At 42.8% G+C, this 19,397-nt stretch overlaps 1 protein-coding gene across 2 annotated transcripts in view; it reads left to right on the plus strand.

Moving 5' to 3' along the window:
* Positions 1–19,397, plus strand: part of ACE2 (angiotensin converting enzyme 2) — a 63,120-nt gene that overhangs the window by 32,107 nt on the left and 11,616 nt on the right. For both annotated transcript variants that reach the window (XM_077146348.1, XM_077146349.1), the window contains exons 9-17: positions 1,817–1,986; positions 5,490–5,716; positions 8,711–8,855; positions 12,216–12,314; positions 13,040–13,162; positions 13,575–13,747; positions 14,958–15,016; positions 18,155–18,255; positions 18,571–18,687. In XM_077146348.1, coding sequence (XP_077002463.1) covers positions 1,817–1,986; positions 5,490–5,716; positions 8,711–8,855; positions 12,216–12,314; positions 13,040–13,162; positions 13,575–13,747; positions 14,958–15,016; positions 18,155–18,255; positions 18,571–18,687 — 1,214 coding nt within the window. The remainder of the gene's footprint in view (positions 1–1,816; positions 1,987–5,489; positions 5,717–8,710; positions 8,856–12,215; positions 12,315–13,039; positions 13,163–13,574; positions 13,748–14,957; positions 15,017–18,154; positions 18,256–18,570; positions 18,688–19,397) is intronic.

Genomic DNA, 19,397 nt, shown 5'->3' on the forward strand with positions numbered 1-19,397 from the left:
AGGTGAAGCTGCAAGAGCCTCCAAACACTTATTCTACAGATTGAAGCCAGTTTTCCACAACAAGGGGACAAGGCAGGCATGCCACTGTTCTAGCCCCATTGCACACTTGAGCAGCAGCCGAGGCCCACTTTTATGTAGCTTTTTAGCCTTCCTAAAGTTTTTTCACACCCATCATGTCTCCTACTGCTATCCCGATGACAAACCTATGGCACTGTGAGGACAAACACTGCAATTGTTGCATGTCATAAGCGAGGAAACTAAGGCTTAGGGTGAAATGATTTGTCCAAAGTCACAAAGACATTGAAAGGCAAGTAAGGTTTGAACTCAGAACTCCTAATATTTCCAGCTTGGTTTTCTATTCATTCTTTATTCAACAGATGTTAATTACTTGCTAGTCCACACGTTTTTGGAAGATGTTCATTTTGCTTAAGAATGCCATACTTATCAGTACCAAAATTACTTGCCATTAAGCCTTTAGAGGTCAATAACTTTTTCTTTCTGTGGCTTAAAACAACACAAATTTATTATTTTACAGTTCTGAGGTAAGCAGTTGGAAATTGGCATCAATGAGCTAAAATCAAAGTGTCAGTAAGACTGCATTCCATATGGAGGCTCTGGGGAGAATCCATTCCCTTGCCTCCTCCAACTTAGAGATCAATAACTTTTTTTAAAAAAATCCTCAGCTTAATGTCCTGTTTCTTAGCCCCAGAGATAGCATAGGGAAAACAAAAACAAAAACAACACAACAAACCAGACTTGACCTGTCTTTGAGATCAGAAGGAATTTTCTGTGTCAGTTTAAGTGATTCATGACATATCTGCCTAGTACACAAACTTAACTCACCTAACATGGACCTTATCTCCTAGGCAGGCTTGGTCAGCTCCTGGGACACTGGCTCCTGGCAGAATTTTCTTGGTGACAGATGCCTACTGCTGTCTCTCCCTAGTTCCAGAACATTCTAAAAGTTTAGACTCCCATGGAGACCACAAAGCTAAGGCCCAACTATTCATTGGCTGCTGGGTCACAACTGGGTCTTTTTGATTCCAAGAGCCCATGCATCCATGTTTACCTTATTGTTTTTATCTTCCTCCAAGCCTAATACTGGGTCTTGCCTCTTTAAAGAGCTCAGTCAATAAGTGTTCACTTGGGTTAGTTTTTAATTTTCTTCTCCTAAGCTAATGCTTATTTTTTAATTGTCATAGTAAATAAAAGGTTGTCATTGTTTATGTTTAGATTTAAAATATAAAGTATAGGGGGTGCAAGGGTAGTTCAGTGGTAGAATTCCCACCTGCCATGCAGGAGATCTGGGTTCAATTCCCAGCCCATGGATTTCCAAAAAAAAGTATAAAGATGCAAAGCATCATACATAAACTCATCCAGCCTCAAATGTTAACATTTGCATATATTTCCTCATTACAATTATACTATATAAGCAGTTTATATATTCTACTTTTTCACTGACTATTAAATTGTAAATATTTTATCACATCAACAGAAACTCCTTAGTGAATGGCTGCAAAAGTTTCCATTCTACCATGATAACATTATTTATTTAACCATTCTGGTGGTCATGTCTACCTTTCCCCTACCCCCCAAAATGATAATTTAACATGTAATTCTTTGACCTAATTTCTGATGATGCCCTTGATTAGATCCCCAGAGACAGGATTACTGAGACAAAGAGCACAAACAATTTGAAAGCTGTGCATACATGTCAACAAATTGCCTTCCAGAAGGGTTAGACCAAAGTACATATCCAACAGAAAGAATGCTGTTGTTTCAATGCTGGTATTGAATACTCTTATTTTTTTTTCAGGCCTGGGATGCAAAGAGGATATTCAAGGAGGCTGAGAAGTTCTTTGTGTCTGTTGGTCTTCCTAATATGACTCAAGGATTCTGGGACAACTCCATGCTCACTAAGCCAAGTGACAACCGGGAAGTAGTCTGCCATCCCACAGCGTGGGACCTGGGGAAGGGTGACTTCAGGTAGGGGGGCTCATTCTTACATGGCTGATACTAAGATGAGGGACAACGGAGCCAGGGGTGTGGTTGAACCGGGATTCCTTCTCTGCTTCTGTGAGCAGTGAGGGCTGGGAGTCCATGAGAATACATCTTGGGAAAAGTGGATTACCAGCTAGCCCTAACAGGAACCTTTAGACAGCCTGCCTCATTTGGAGGTAATATATATGCACCTGTGAGAACTGTCATGGAGATGGTGATGCCCACATTAGCAAAGGTTTAGTACTAAGATTTATGGAAGATGGACGTGTGAATCAGGGTTAACCTCCCCTCAATGTTTCCCTCTTGTGAGTGAGACAGGACAGGTGAGTGAATAAACTAGGATAACAGCGAGAAAGCACGTGTCATAAGATAGATGCAAGTAACGCTCTATGGGGAATTAGAAGAGAAGAAATGACTATCCCTGCACTAGGGGGTAGGGCCAGACAGGGCTTTGTGGGTGGCAGTTGAACAAGGCTGGACAGACAAGAAGGGTTTAGACAGACAGAGATGGGAGGAGGACACTGGACTGGGAGGATAGCAGGAGCGAATGCAGAGAGGCTGGGCTGGAGTGTGTACTGCAGTCAGCAAGTCAGGCTACAATAAAGGGCATGTCAAGGAGGGTCACACACAGCAGAATGAGCACAGCTTTTGGAGGCCAAGTTCAGATCACAGGTGTGCCACTTAATGACTGTGTATTGAACCTTCTTGGGTTTCAGTTTCCTTATCTATAAAGTGAAATACTAATCCCCATTGGTTTGTGGGTATCTTAGGTTGGGTTCCCTATCTTGAGATGGGAGTGAGGAAAACAGGATGGAGCAGGGGAAGGAATTAAGCAAGGATATGGTCTCAGCTGGAGATTTGCTTCAGCCTGATCCCACAGGACACTCTGGAAAGTGATTTGTAACACAGAGTTGGTCCCATCTTGAGGCAAAGGAACTGGCCTTTTGTACCCCCATATTAGTCAGTCGTTGCCTGTGATATGCCCCAGAAGTTGGGGGAATTTAACCTCCTGGTTGAGGTGCCTCCCATGTGGTCAAGGGCAATGAAGAAGGAAATAGCTATTAATTGGCACTTAATATTTATGACTCAAGCAGATGGGGGATGGGTGCCCCTGCCTGCTAAAGGGGAGCTGAGTGGGGGCCCGAAAGCAGTCACTGGAGTAAGGGTCAGCAATCCCTTTCTGTAAAGGGCCAGAAAGTAAATAGTTTAGGTTTTGGGGGGGTCTCTGTTCCAGTTACTCAACTCTGTCATTCTAGCATGAAAGCAGTCATAGACAATCTATAAACAAATAAGCATGGCCATGTTACAGTATTTGAAAAACCGGCAGCCAGGGCAGTGCAATGGTGGCTCAGTGGCAGAATTCTCACCTGCCACGCTGGAGACCTGGGTTCGATTCCTGATGCCTGCCCATGCCCCCACGCCCCCACGCCAAAAAAAAAAAAAAAAGGCAGCCAGTCAGGCCATTGTTTGCAGACCCCAGTACCAGAGTGAGGCTTAAAAATGAGAAAATACTTGTACGTTTCTTAGCATAGGACCAGTAGGCATTCATACGTGGTAGCTATTCTTATAATTGTTTCAAAAGAAAACAGAGAAAAACCAAGTTAGAAAAGCAAATTAGGATCAGATTGAGGTATATAAATAAGGCTGAATTTATTCTTGAGCAGTAGAGTCCTTGAAGGGAATTGATCAGGAGGGTGGCATGATCAGAGTGGTAGGACAATTGATATAGCAATCTATTGAAATATGACCCTACACCCACCTGAATGAAACTACTCTTGCCAAGTTGAAAAGGATCACCAAGTAATGGCCAAATGCACTCCTTATCTCGTGTCACAACTCAAAAATGAGTCCTCGTCTGATGTGTACAGAGTTAATCAGTAGACACCAGGATTTTGAGAAGATAAAAAGTTTATGTAGCAAAGGCTAGCTTCATGAAGACAGGCAGACAGTTTCCTCAAATCTGTCTCCCTGAACTGGAGAAACTTTCGGTGTTTTATGGCACTCAGACAAAGGCAGGCAAGCTTAGGACAATAAACAAGGCAGGTTTGAGATGCTGAGGTCAGAAATAGTCTCATTACTAAGTATGCAGAGCGTGATTAGACACTTAGGCTACTGCGCCTGTCAGGTGTGCTAACCTTGGTCAGAATTGGCTTGGTTCGGCAAGATAGTTTAGGAATTTGGGGTGTTTGGTTCTAGGCTGACTCATGTTAATCACTATAGCGCTATGTGCAAGGGCACCTGATTGCAGGGGGCTACGGACCAGGACACTCTACTCCAGAGTTGCAAAACAAGATAAGGGGAGACAGGCAGAGGCAGTCATGAGATGTCCTGTTATTTTCCATTTACAGCGAGCCATTTCAAAACATAGCACCAGTAAAATAAGGCATCTGGGTTACAGTTCAGTGAGTATAGTTTTTGCTATTATAATTAGGCAAAGTTTTCTCCTAGGTTAACTTTCTTTTTAATTGTGCATATCTTGGCAGCTAAAGCCAATTAAGGCTGGCCTAGCTGAAGCTGTTAAAAAACAGGAATTTATTTATGAGTTGTGTAGGTGGGAATTTTGGGGATCAGAGAAAAGAGAAATGGAAACTTTTGCTACCTAGTCAGGGAGGGAGCTGCTTCAGAAAGTGGTCAATGTGGGGGAGTGAATTATGAAAAAACGGGTCAGGGCCCACCACAACTGGGCCACAGTAGCATTTGACAGTGTTTGCGAGTTGTCTTTGAAATGCCCCTCTTCCTTGACTTCTGCATTATCATTCTCTTTTGGACTTCTTTGACCTGTCTGATTGTGCTTTCTCCATCTTTCCCTGAATCATTTTCCTTTCCCCACTTCCAAGGGTCTGGGGCCTCGCAGAGCTTTGTCACTTATCATTCTACACTTGCTTCACAGGCCATCACATCCATTCCCACCTTACATGTGAATGTTTCTAAATATCCATTTCCAGCCCCTTCTTCGGCCACTTCTCTATCCTGATTATACCAAACTGCTTGCAGTGTCCTGGACACCATGTTTGTTTCTCAATCCTTTCTCTTTTAGCACTTCAGGAATGTCAACCTCTTCTCTCCCCACCCCCGCTGCCATCTACCTGGAAAATTCCTGCACATCCATCAAAGTTCAGAATGCTGACTGCATCTTCAGTTTATGCCCCTCTTGGTGGTTCCAGGAGACTTGCCTTTTATTCACTCATTTTTATGCCCAAGGCAGTGTCTACTAATCACTTATAGAGCACATGTCTAAGTTTTTGTAGCAAGGGACTATGTTAATCTGTCTTTATATTAGTCTGTGAGCAGGAGAAGGGTATTCAGAGTATCCATCATTTTCTACTGAGCACCTAGAATAATTTCTAAGACATAATAGGTAGGTACTCAAGATTCATTAGTGAATAAATCTTGGAAGGATGATACATGCTACCGAAACCCCATACAACTCTACTGTGATTAAAGGAAATTCAGTGAGATTCGTTTTAATCTTGCCCATTTATGTACAGGATCAAGATGTGCACAAAGGTGACAATGGATGACTTCCTGACGGCCCATCACGAGATGGGACACATTCAGTATGACATGGCGTATGCCGCCCAACCCTTTCTGCTAAGGAATGGAGCTAACGAAGGGTTCCATGAAGCTGTTGGGGAAATCATGTCACTCTCTGCAGCTACGCCTGAACATTTGAAAGCCATTGGTCTCCTGCCACCTGATTTTCAAGCGGACTTTGGTACAGACATTTTTTCATAGCTCATGTTGGGGATGCAGTAGTCTGATGTGGCCAAAAGTATTTGTTATCTTGCATATTTATGAGTAACTGGGAATTGCTACTGATAAAAATTTTTAAAGTATATATCAGAATATGCCAAATTGTAGCATTGTAGTTTTGAAAATGGGATAAGATAGGTAACTGAACAAATAGGCCTGGGACCCTAAGAAACAGATAACATGGGGTGGTTTTGTTTTGTTTTGTTTTTTAAGATACTGAAATCAACCCACAGAACTGAAACGGCTTGTCCTCTGTCACCAGCTAATTACTGTCAGGCTTCTGACTAGATCCCTCTAGTTTTAGGTTTAAAAATCCAGTGTATCTGGAACAGATTCCAAAAACTATTTTACAGAGGTACACCCTGAAGCTAAGAGAGGGAAAGTAACTAGCCTATGGTCACAGAGTAATCAGGTGGCAGAACCAGAGCCCAAAGGTAAAGCTTTTCCAATAATATTGTGAAAGTCAAAGCCTGACTTGAAATTTGAGTATTTTAAAAGAATGTCTAGACTGAAAAAAAAAAAAAGAATATCTAGACTGGAAGGAGCCTTAATGTTTTGTTCCTCTAGCTGATGCACAAGTTTCCCCTGCAACAACCCCCTCCAATCTGTGCTATCTATTCTTCAATATCTCCTCATACAACCTACTTGACCTGAGGCAGCCCATTTTTCTCTGGGTGGCTTGGACCTGATGGAGCAGGCCGAACCTTCAGGAGATCCAAGTTCTTCTGTGGGATGCTGCGGCTTTTGAGTCCTCCTTGTAAAAGGAGGACAATTAGAGCCAAATGCCTTCTCTCCTTTGGTGTGTTTCTCTCCCCTCATTGTACATATTTTGACACATAAACATCAACTGGCTGGAGTGTTTGGTCAACGAGGTCAAGGTCGTGAGTGCCATCCTTGTATGGGCAGTCCACTCTACTTTGACCACTGGCTCTAGACTGTCTGTGATCTTATGAGGACCTGGAGTATAGAAGCCCACACCCAGAAGGTGCTAGGCCCGTGGTGGGATACCACTGTGAAGGGAACAGCCAAAAACAAGGGAACTTAACAGTAGCCATACGTGCTTCCTAATTTTAAAATATTCATTCAAGTCAATTGCCAGGCAATTATTTATCTGTTTAAAACAAAAAACAAAAAACAAAAAACATTCCCAGCCAGCAGGCAAAGAGGGTTGGATCTCTACCTTTCTTAACATGGTGCTAGACATGGTTAAACCACTGGTTTGGAAAAGTCCTGCTCATTTCTTTGACTCTGTCCTGATCTATGAATGATGTTAAGCAAATATATTCCTTCATTCCTTCTTTCTTTCCTTCCTTTCCTCTTTCAAACATGTTTATTGAAAACATACTGCATACAAAGCATTCTTCTAGATACCACATACAGTTGTGTGCCAAGTAGATAATGCCCCAGGGAATTTCATTTGTACACTGCAGATGATCCCTACTGTTTCTTCTTTTTTAAATTGTGAAATATAACATATATACAAGAAAACAATAAATTTCAAAGTACATTTTAATAAGAAGTTATAGAGCATATTTCGATGTTTGGTATGGCTTACAGTTCCACAATTTCAGGTTTTTCCTTCTAGCTGCTACAAGACACTGGAGACGAAAAAGAAATATCAATAAAATGATTCAGTAGTCCTACTCATTTGTTAAATCCTCTCTTCTCTGGTATAACTCCTCCTCCCTTAATCTTTCTCACAATTTTTAGGAGTGTTTGGGTTATGCCCATTCTAACTTTTTTTCATGTTGAAAAGGGGTGTCAACAATATGGGATAGGGGGATGGAACAAATTGATGTTCTTGGAGAGGCTGGCCCTGCTGTGTTTCAGGACTCATCTGGCCTAAGAACCCATCTGAGGGTTGTAGTTCCTGAAAAGTAAAGTTAGTGCATGCAACTTTTGTAGGATCTCAGACAGAGCCCTGGGTGTTCCTTAGGGTTAACAGGAATGGTGTTGGTTGGGGTTTGGCAAACTGTGGCAATTAGCAATATCTCCTGAGACTTGCATAAGAGTAGCCTCCAGAATAACCTCTGGACTCTATTTGAACTTCTTAGCCACAGATATCTTCTTTTGTCACATTTCTTTCCCCCCTCTTAGTCAAGAAGGCATTGCCTATCCCGTGGTGCCAGGGCCAGGCTCATCCCTGGGAGTCATGTCCCACGTTGCCAGGGAGACTCACACCCCTAGGTGTTATGTTCCACTTAGGAGACCCGTTATCTCTTTAAAGTTGCTGGTAAAGGATAAAAGAAATAAAATGATCTGTTAAAGCATTTAAAATGCTTAATAAAAAAGATCTCATTGAATTTAAAGCACATTCTTGTTTTGATTTTCCAGTGGATGGTGTCCTCCAGGGAGACTCTTCTCTGTTTTTTAATTCTCCTTGGTTTATTGGCTTTTGACCATATCTCTGTAATTTTTGTTTATTTAACAGAGATTCACAGAGGGCATCATGTTGTAGACACTGAGCTAGGTAGGCATAAAGTCTTGAATAAGACATTAACAGTTACTGCCTTCATGGAGTTTACAGCAATGAACAGTGTGACTGGGAAGGTAGATGAATTAGTCTTAATTAGCTCTGATAAAGAAGGCAAATGGCTGATGATACTCTGACCCAGTAATTGTATACCTCAGATGGTTTGTATGCTGTGTGAATATATCTCAAGAAAACTGCATTAAAAAAGACAAATGAAAGTAATAAAAAAAAAAGAGACAGGATGGGGGCTACTTCTGGTGTCTGTGTATTCATTCTGCCCCAGTGCCTCACTCTACTCCAAGTCCCTTAGCTGAGAAAACAAATATACACATATTATTATGTCCGCTGTCACTAGCTCTCCTGCAGCGATCCTTACGGTAAGTATACCTTGAGGAAATGTAGCTTGAAATTAGAATAATCTTGACACAAAGTATACACTGCCATTCTGATTGTGATATTTATCCTTTGCCATTTTGCTTTCAGAAACAGATATAAACTTCCTACTCAAACAAGCGCTCACGATTGTTGCAACTCTGCCCTTTACTTACATGTTAGAGAAGTGGAGGTGGATGGTCTTCAGGGGTGAAATTCCCAAAGAGCAGTGGATGCAAAAGTGGTGGGAAATGAAGTAAGTCGATAAATATGCAATTGCTAAAAGAAAAGATTTGACAGATTATATATATATATCCATCTATCTATATATGTGCGTATCTGTATATCATCTGGCTATCTAAGTACCCTCATCATCTCTATATATACATATAAACAACTGATAGGCAGACTCCATTGCCTGAGGACTTCCTCCAGCTGCTAGAGGCCTCATGGGGCAGAAATTGTTGATGAACTAATACCATCCCCATTAGCCCTTAACTGACAGACCCACCTCCCTTGCTAACTCTGGGCTAACTCTAGGGCGAGTGCTTTACCTGGACTCCTCGATTTCTTTGCAGGATTAAGCTCCAATTACGCAGAATGGCAACTTGCATGCTAACACACCTTTTGGGGGTGCTGCTCTCCCTTCTCTGTCCTACCTCCTCATTCCTTTGCTGGTGTTTCCTGGGATCACCTCCCAGGACATCGTCTCAGGGTCTACTTCTGAGAGAAGCCAATTTTAGACAGCTAGGTGCTGCGGTCCAGCCGCAGCAGAGGGAACGGGCCTGAAGGTGTGGAGGGTCGTCGGCGCGAGAAGAACACCAGGAGACAGCTCAGAGTGCTCTGAGAAGAGTCGCTTAAATTTATTTTTGCTTAACTGATTTTATACTCTTATTCTTGGCAAAAAGACAGGTATCACAGGATCATGGTTGCGTTATGGCTTACATTTTAGGTAAGGTTACAGGTTCAGGGAAGCAAAGCGAAAGTACACGTTCTGATTTTCTTAGGAACATGTACAGAAGATTTTGATAGCAGCAAGATATTGGCTTAAGCCGCAGACATTGTGTTTGCAGTTTTTCTGAGTTTAGACTTTCTGTTCCTATTATTCTACAGGTGAGGCTATATGTCAAGACCTATTTTAATCTGGTTTATGATTAAAAGGTTACATTGTCTACTTAGATTTTTTATTGTTTCATTAGCATGGACCGGCGCCGTGGTGGGGGAGATTGGGTGGTGATAGGTATCAGTTTTTCTTATTCCTTTATTTCCTCTTGAAGTTTTTGGACAGGTTCCCTGAACCAGGGGCAGCATGTTAAACTCCATTTTAACTGTGATTTCACTAACTGTTGTAAAAGATCTCGTTTCGTTTTAGGCCCCAAAAGACACCAAGGGGGGCTTGCTCTTCTAAGTTTTTCTATAAATGATAAAGAGTTAAATCTAACGTGCCTACCGTTGACATTTACAATTCTATGGCCATCTTCATTGTAAACTCCTGTGTATGGTAATGGAGGGTCAGGGAATCTTTTCCCATTGACATTAGCTCCTTTAGGGGGTTCCCACCATCTGTCTCCAATCTTATATTTCACATTAGGTGGTCCTTGCGCGGTGGGAAGTAAATTTCTAGGATGGCTCAATGCAGGGTTTTTTAATTGTAATTGTTTACTCTTTATAGGGTACTTTTCTGTGACTTGTTCTAAAAGGACTTCTGCCTGCTACATCTGCAGCATGACTTGCTTAATGGGGGTATCCCAACCTAATTTTTTCCCAGTCATTAACAAAGTTTTGCAATTTGTACAATTTGTATCATTTTTTCCAGTTCTTAATACAAAATTTTTGCTTTCTGATTCGTTTTGATATAATGCTTGGAGCACAACCAGCAACAAGAAACACACAATTAGTGTCGTTAATCCCAGTATTTTTCTATTACACCATTTTATGCCTCATCCTCTTTTGGGGCGTTGAAGGCCTTGCCACCGCCCTTCCTTCCAGGGAACCATGTCAAACCGGGGAGGAAAAAGAGGACACGGCAGCTAGGATTGGGATTCTCAAAGAATGCTTCATAGCCAGAATAACTGGAATTTCAAGGGGCAAGTCTTGAAGGCTGGTGGTGTGGGGTTATGTTTGTGGAAAAGAGAGAGAAGGGCATTTAGACTAGAAGCATGCCATCAAACCACACGCATGCACACACACACACACACACACACAGCCTCGTGTTTTAACTTTTAAATCTTCATTTGTATGCCATGCCCTCAGACAGATTTTCCTTGGCTTTGCCCCCCACCCAAACCGAGTCAGGTGACACTACCTCATATTCTCTCTTCTTAAGTGTCAGCTGCCCCCATTAAACTGCAATATTATTTAGGAAGTGATCAAATAATTAATTTTTTACTTATTCTTTTAAACATAAAGATCAAGCCCCAGATTTTAGGCAAACTATTTTTAGCTAATGAGGGGATGCAGAAAACAAAATCACTGCCGCACGTTGTGATGGGAGGGTAGGGGGCCAGGAGTGTCCAAGAGGAGACCTGAAGCCCAACCTGGGGGGTCTGGAGGGGAGAGGACATCCAAGGTGAGTGGCAGGGGTGGGAGTTAACCAGGTGTGTGCAGAGGCTGAGCATAGAGGGAGCAGAGGTGCTGCCAAGCTAAAGAAAGCCTGGCACATCTGGGCAACAGAGAATGATCCATTTCAGTAGTTTGGGCACGACACCATTCATCACTGTATCCCTAGAGCCTCGCACAGCGCATGTGCCTTGCATATGTGAACCAAGTGGGTTCTGGATGTAAGAATTACAAAAGAAGAAAGAAAGAAGAAGGAAGGAAGGAAAGACAGAAGGAAGGATGGATGGACCGAAGGAAAAGAGAGAATGTGAGCTTCTCCCCACCATCTATGAGACCTCTGCTAATTCATTTTTTCTTCATCTTTCTGATTTTTCCTTTCTGCAGTGAAGATCTGCATGCGTAACACTTGGTCACACTTCCAGAAGTTTAAGTCAGTGCCCCTCTGCTGCCCTGATTCTCTCTAACGTAACCCTTTCTTGGGAGGAAGGAGGCAGCATCTATAACAACTTCTCTAGCATTTGTGTTGCACGGAAGATGCCTATAAATAACCCACAGTCAAAAGAGACAAATATATTCAGTTCTCACAATTCCAAATGAGTGGTTTCATTAACTTTTTTTCTGAGTGAAGTTTTTGATCCCTCTTCATTTATTTTAAAGGGATGTGGACTTGGACCCTTAAATTATTCATTCATGCATTCATTAGTCCCTCATTCATTCAATTTTGGCCATGCAGTAGCAACTTAGGAATTTTATTAAATTAGGGTTTTGAAGGCATAGCTATTTTCCAATGGTATATCTAGCTGAATTTAAAAAGAGAGAGTGAGAGCCAGAGAGAGAGAGAGAGAGAGAGAGAGAGAGAGAGAGAGAGAGAGAGAGAGAGAGAGAGAGAATCACATAATGGGCCTTATCCTCCAAGGTTTTACACTTTCTATTTCTCCTGACAGCCAGTTCCAATGTAAATACCGCTGATGGATGAAATTGCATGGGTGGCACCCAGCTCTACCCCCTCGTGACGGGGGACTCGCTGCTAACGTGTCCTTTCTTTTTCTCTCCAAAGGCGAGAAATGGTTGGGGTGATGGAACCCATCTCCCATGATGAATCCTACTGTGACCCCGCCGTGTTGTTCCACGTGGCTAATGATTACTCATTCATCCGGTAAATGGCAGCTTTCTTCTCACTGCTTAACATCCAGGGCTTGTGGGCGGCCGTGCTAGGGGCAAGGATACAAGGAGTGTGGAAGTAATGACTAGTTTCTCTTCCTGTCTTCAGGATGCCCCCCACACACACAGGCCCCCGAAGCTCATGTAGATGACCTTCAATTCCTTTGAACTCAATACAGTTTATTGGGTTAAATAAAACTTGCTTGAGAGCTCTTCCTCCTCATTAAGGAACTAGTATTATTATTGGGAAAAATAGAATTTGTTTGTCTTCTCACTACTGGTAGAGTTCAGAGTGTATCTTAACAGAGCGTTCTTAGCTTCGAGCAGAAAAACCCATGTTCCTCACCTATTAGAACTTGATCTTGATTTCCCGGAGCCTCAGTTTCATTATTTATAAAATGGAGATAATATCATTGCCCTCCTGTAAGGATCACTTGTCACCATTCATATGAAGGGGCTATAAATCTCTAAAACACAATGCAAATGAGAATTGACATTGAACAAAGTAGTTCTGCGTTGTTTATCAGCTGACACACGAAGTGCATATAGGTCAGGATGAGTCCATGGCGTTCATGCTTGGATCTTTCTAGAGGGAAAGATTTGACTAGTATCTCTTTGACTGCTTGGGCCCCAGAAATGAAATTTCTGCCCCAATCTGGGACTTTACCACAGTAACTAAACACGGGATTGCTTTTGTTTGTCTGTTTGTTTCTTATACAGATATTACACCAGGACCATTTATCAATTCCAGTTTCAAGAAGCCCTTTGTCAAGCAGCTAATCATAAAGGTCCCCTGTACAAGTGTGACATCTCAAACTCCACTGAAGCAGGGCAGAAACTGCTGTAAGAAATGCCTCCAAATGTTGAACGTCTCCTAGTAACCGATAGTAGGCATTTCCATGCCTAGGTTTGAATTTGATTTTATTTTATGAAAAGAAAATGTTGGCCTCAAAATGTTCTCTTCTACATTTGAAATGTTAGATTTATGGCCAGGCAGGAACCAAGGTCATGTGATGGCTGCATGGACCATCTCCTCTCTCCTTGGCCTGACTACAGAGCTCCTTTTGTAGAAACTGGAAGAGCAGAGAGATTGGGGAATGAACCCACACTTGTTAACAGCATGCCTTATTTTCTTATCTGCCAGGAGCAAACATGCTCAAAGAGAAAAAATTTTAAAAATGTAGATCATAGATGTAAATAAACTTAAATCTGGAATCCTTCAAAAGACCTTGAACCCCCTCTTTTTCTCATATAGCAAAATGCTGAAAGATGGAAAATCAAAACCCTGGACCCAAGCATTGGAAAGCGTCGTAGGAGCAAAGCATATGGATGCAAGACCACTGCTCAACTACTTTGAACCCTTGTTTACCTGGCTCAAAGACCAGAACAGGAATTCTCCTGTGGGGTGGAGGACTGACTGGAGCCCATGTGGGTACCACAAATTGGCACGCTTTGCATTGTTCCCTTTTTGCTTCTCCCCAATCTACTCTGGTTCCAGTTTCACAGGGCTGGGACAAAGCTGAGGATGTTTTCCTTCTATGTGGACCCTGCTTCTGACTGTGCTGTCCCGGCAACTGCCATTTTATGGGGGAGGGAACGCGGCATCCATTGAGGTCATACTATGCACCAGGCACAGTGAAAGCTGCTTGGCACGCTCCCTCTCTTTCAAGTCCACTTCATTAGCCCCATCTTTAAATAAAATAGCATGGTAGTCTCCAACCCACTGCACTTGAATCCTGCTTTTCAAAGACAAACACTATCACCGATTTTAATGTTAGTAACGCTTCTTTCCGGCAGTTGCTTTCTAGTTGCTAAATAATCTGTATCACTGTTTGTTGGTCAGTTTTAGAACCTCGTTTCAGCCTACGTGTTCACCTCCCTTTCTCACACTCCCAGTAAAGCTTTATCACAATTTTTGGTAAAGGATTTATCAATGTTTACATCACTGTGTCTGCAAAGCCAAGTAATATAGCGCTTTCTATCCTTTCTTTTGGGGTTTTTGTCTGTCCTGGAATTTTTGCTTGCCTCTTTTTTTTTTCTGCTTGCCTGATTTGCTGTCTACATAGCATTAATTTTCCCAATTGCTCCAACATATTCTTTTCAGCCTCATTTCCCCACAGAGATCCCCTTTTTAGAGTTTTACATCCTTCTGTCTGAATCAGAGTTTTCATCTTCAGGCATCCCTCTGCTGCTCTCCTGGGTCAAATCTGCTGCTTTCTGGGTGCCAGGTGTTCCTCCTTGATTTACCCTCATTTCACTGGAGCACAGCTTCCAACTGATTTTCTAAGCGTGGGCACGTGTGTAGGATGATCAACTGTTCTGCAAAGTGGCTTTAACCACATCGACTCTCATTCCCCCTGTTTTCAGCCTGGTATCTTCCTTCCAGCCTCTGTTACACCTGCATCCTTAGCCTCTCTGGGTTTCTCTGGCTCTTTGGGGTCTGTGCCTCTTCTGTCTACACAGTAGGCCATGGCTTCCCTGTCCCTCCTCCATCACTTCTCATTTCCCATAAGTGTGTTATAACTTTAAAAGAATTCCTTTACTGCCACTGTAGTGGGATCTTGGGAAGGGAAGGAAATAAACACACTTGGCCAATCTGTCATCTGTAACCATCAGTCTGCCATTTCTCTTTAATCAGATGCTGACCTACCCATCAAAGTGAGGATAAGCTTAAAATCAGCTCTTGGAGATAAAGCGGTAAGCATGGTTGCAGACAGTGTGTCCGTGACTTTTCAATGCATTTTCTCTATCTTGGACACAACAAGCACTTTCCAGTGCTGTCTGAAACACCAGACGCTAGTGGTTCTATTCAAAACTACCACCCTCAGATTCTGGGCTTCATCTTTGGTTTCCTTTAGTAAGATGTGCCTTATTGGATAGTCGATGCCTCCTTCACACTGGTTAACTTGAAGGTGTTATGAAGATCAATAAGAAAACGTCTATACCCGTCCTGAAATACCAAGGATTAAATACCACCCTTCCAATTCTCTTTTAGCATCATTACTTGTATTAGAGGGCGAGCACATTGTATATATATTCTCAGAGGTTGTTTTAGAAGTAGTTTGGATGGATTTTGTTTGGTTTGGTTTTACCCAAGCATCCATTCCCTGGCTCTACTTCGAGTGTGGTCCAAGGACTGATAGCGTCTGAATCTGCTGGGGACTGGTGCAAAATGCAGAATCTCAGGTCCCAGCCGTGGACCTGCTTAAATAGAATCTGCATTATAACAAGACCCCTGGGTGATTCCTACACACTAAAACTGGGAAGTTTGGTTTTAGAGTAATTTCTCAAACTTGCTTGCACACTGGAGTCATGTGGGAAGTTTAAAAACTGTGAATGCCTACGTCCTAACCCCACTCCCCCGGAGATTCTGATTTCATTGGTTTGGGGTGTGGCATCAAGAGTGGGGCATCTAGAGTTTTAAATGCTCCCCAGGTGATTCTAATAACTGCCATGCTTGGGAACCACTGATTTAGAGATGCTTTTTGAGGTTGCAAAATGTTTTACAGCTAATCATATTACACACAGCTTCAAGTGAATTGCTTTAATTAGCTATTGCTTTCCCTGAACACCTGTGTCAGGTGATCCATTCTGAGGAAGTAGGAAGTTTGGGAAAGTGGAGAGGAGAGAGTATTCTCAGGCCTTTGGGGATCAGAGGCCTGGGTGGGGGCAGATATTCTGAAGGCCTTGCAGGGTTAGAAGACAACCTGGTCAAATGGTCCAAGATGCTACAGAAAATTGTTGTCTGTATTGGATAGATCCAAGATTTGTATTTCTACCACTTTAATTTTCCTGGGAAGTTTGATATTGCCAGTAGTAGCTGCAGTGTATTTTTTTGTAGATAAGTAAAACATCAAAATATAAATGGCATAGTCAAAAGCGAACATTTAGGCAAGAAATACTGAAAATGGAGGTGCACTGCTTCCCAAACTCTGAAAGTTCAGGTTCCTGTTTCTTAATCCTTGCTTGTCTGTGGGATTATTTCTCTTGCTGTCATATTTTTCTTAGCTCTTCCTTGGCCTAATACGTTTTAATTACTCTCAGCAGATCAGGATCCTTTTTTAATTGCCTCCCTCATCCCCCAGCTTCTGTCCCCCTGTTTGCTTCCCAAGCAGTGAAGGGATTGTTAGCCTTCACAGTGTTCATTGGTGTAATGTCTGGAAATCGATTCACTGAGCAACGTCCTGCTTAGATGAGACCAGGCCCATAGTTTTGGACCATCTGCATGTCAACACCAGAATATCTGCCCAGTTCAGGCTGTTTTGTAGTGAGGTTTGACTGGGGTTTTGGCATTATTTTGAAAAACCATATTCCCTACATGTTTTGCATTTCAACCAGGGCCTGCTTTGTTTTCATTGTTTTGACTTCGCATTACCTGGAGGAACGAAGATCATGTTGTTTGGTTCAGTGGTCATTGGGTTTTTGTGTGATTTTCAAAGGCCGATTCATTTTTCTTTCCTGACTGACAATCTGAGGAGTTTTCAGGTTGAAGGTGGTCAGAGCTGAACCAAGGGGAGGAAGTAGGGACCTTTGAATGGGCAGGTTCTCTGAGTTTGTTTGATACCCTTATCTCCACCAGCTTCCCAGTTCGGTGACCTCACTCCCACCCACAGCTCCGTCCCACAATCCCACCCACACACACACATTGTTCACAGTCTGAACTTCTTAACCAAAAAATAGCTCTCAGGAAAGAATCCAGAACACCGTGTCAGTACGACCTAAATGAAATAGGGTGGCTAACAATCTGCAATTCCCTTAACAGGGAAATCTTAGACTCAATTAAATCTTAAATTAAAGAAAGTGACATTTCAGGGACTGGGGTGGGGGGTGGGGGGCAGGGAGAGGGTCAGGTGGTCCACATTTACGTGCCTTGAAGAAAATCTCTCATGTCAGTGTCATCCACCAGCTCTGTGATTAGAACCCAGCCTATACAAGGTGTTTAAATATGGAAATGTAACCAGATGATCACTATTGTAGTTGTAGTAATATTATTATTAAAGCAACTCCCCCCCCCAAAAAAAAACCTGGGTGAAACCAAGCCGAAGTGAATGTAACAGTTCTTTGGTGAAATCTTGTATTTTTTTCCTAAAAGGTAAAGGAGGAACACAAAGTGTTTGCCATTCATTGAGCTCTACTGCCAACTACTGGAGAAAAGAGTGAACGCTTTTTTTTCCTCCTGTTCACCAGTCCTTTCCTACCCACGCCAACAAACAAGCCATTTGTTTAGCACTGAAAAATAAGAACCAACAGATGACCGTGCTGTTTACAAACTGTTGTTTATCCCTTTGGACTTAAAGCTTCTTTTTCTTTTAAACTTATAATTTGCTCATCTGGAAACTTACTATAACAATAGTAAAAGCTCCATGTATTTCTCTAAATATATATATATATGGAGGGAGAGAGGGAGAGAGAGAGACATTTTAAGCGACCCCCCTGCCTCGGCCCCAAACTTCTGCTTGACTGCCATCCATAAACCTGCCTGCAGCCTCTTTCTTTCAGCTTACATCCAACCCAAAGTAAAAGGATCACTAAACCCAGTGGTTCCTAAAGCATAGCCTCCGGGCCAGCAATGGGCATCGCCTGGCAGCTGCTGAGAGCTGTAAATCCCCGGGTTTTACCCAGACTTTCAGAATGAGCAACCTGAGGGCAGGCCCCAGCCCCCGATGTATCAGAAGCCCTCAGGGGGTGCTGATGCGAGCTTTGTCTGAGGCGAAGACAGCCGATAGAGGGAATCTTTGGAATATTGGACCGTGTCAGAGTAATGGCTGTGGAGTGTCAGGCTCTGACTGTCTTCTTTGATCCCCACTGAGCAGTGTCTTTCTTCTGAATTGGCAGTACAAGTGGAATGACAACGAAATGTACTTGTTCCGGTCCTCTATTGCGTATGCCATGAGAAAGTATTTTTCAGAAGACAAAGTGCAGACAATTCCGTTTGGGTGAGTTGATTTGCTGGGTTCTCAAGTTACTCCAACCAGCGCTTCTTTTACTCTTGGATCTGAGATATCCGGGGTCACCAATGATTTCCTGGTTTCTCTTCTCGATGCTTTCAGTTTGAAACTTTTCTATCATTGAAAAAACATGTGGTTTTTATATGGTGGCAGGAAAAACAGTCGCAAGAATGGATGTCACAACTTGTGTGGTTGATTTCATGTGCTTTGGGTACTTTTCATGTTTTCTGGACAAGCGAAGCCTTCATTTTCTTGACTGTCCTCCCTGCCCCAAAGGAAGATGCTTCTTTGGTTTCTCTACAGAGAGCAGGACGTGCATGTGTTCAATTTGAAGCCGAGGATTTCCTTCAGCTTCTTGGTTTCTGCACCTAACAATCAGTCGGACATCATTCCTAGAGCCGAAGTTGAAAAGGCCATCAGGTGACGTTTTACCTTCAAACGAACTATTTGCGGGTGAGGGGGGATTAAGAAATGTGACAGGCATGACCATGGCTGATAGTTCCTATGCTCTTGCTGTGCACCAGGCACTGTTCTAAGCCATTGACAGGTTTCACCTCCTCTTACAAACTTGGCTTTTCATTCCATAAGGATCCCACAACAAGAGACTTGTCTAGATTTGGGTTCTCCCAGGTGTAGGCTTTGAGATAGGGATTTGAGTGTAAGTAATATATTTGGGAGGTGATCCCAAGAAATACTGGGAGGGAAATGTGGACAAGAGACAGAGGAGAGGGGTAAGACAATAAATGGTTATTGGCAAGCAAGTTACTACTGTGGGAGATGGCTTAGAACGTGCACCGGAATTGTCCCACCAGAGGGTCAAGGGAGTTGGGGGTATTTAATCATCACCTTCCAACAGTCATTGGTTGAGAGCTGCTTCCAGATGTCATCAGTTCCCCAGCACTTCTGGCCTGCGGGACAGGGCAGGGGCTTGTGGCCTGGGACAGCTCTCAGCAGATGCTGGCTGAAGGCAGCCCGGCCAGCATGCTTGTGCAGAAGGAGTGCGGGCAGGCATTGCCGTCATCTGCTACAGGGACTCACTTAACTCACCAAGGAAGGCAATCATAGGATTCCTCAGATATTGGTTAGCCTTACGCTAAGAGAGGCATTTGCTATGGGCCCTGAGTATTCAG

The sequence above is a fragment of the Tamandua tetradactyla genome, chromosome X, assembly GCF_023851605.1.
Source record: "Tamandua tetradactyla isolate mTamTet1 chromosome X, mTamTet1.pri, whole genome shotgun sequence".
NCBI classification, from domain to species: domain Eukaryota; kingdom Metazoa; phylum Chordata; class Mammalia; order Pilosa; family Myrmecophagidae; genus Tamandua; species Tamandua tetradactyla.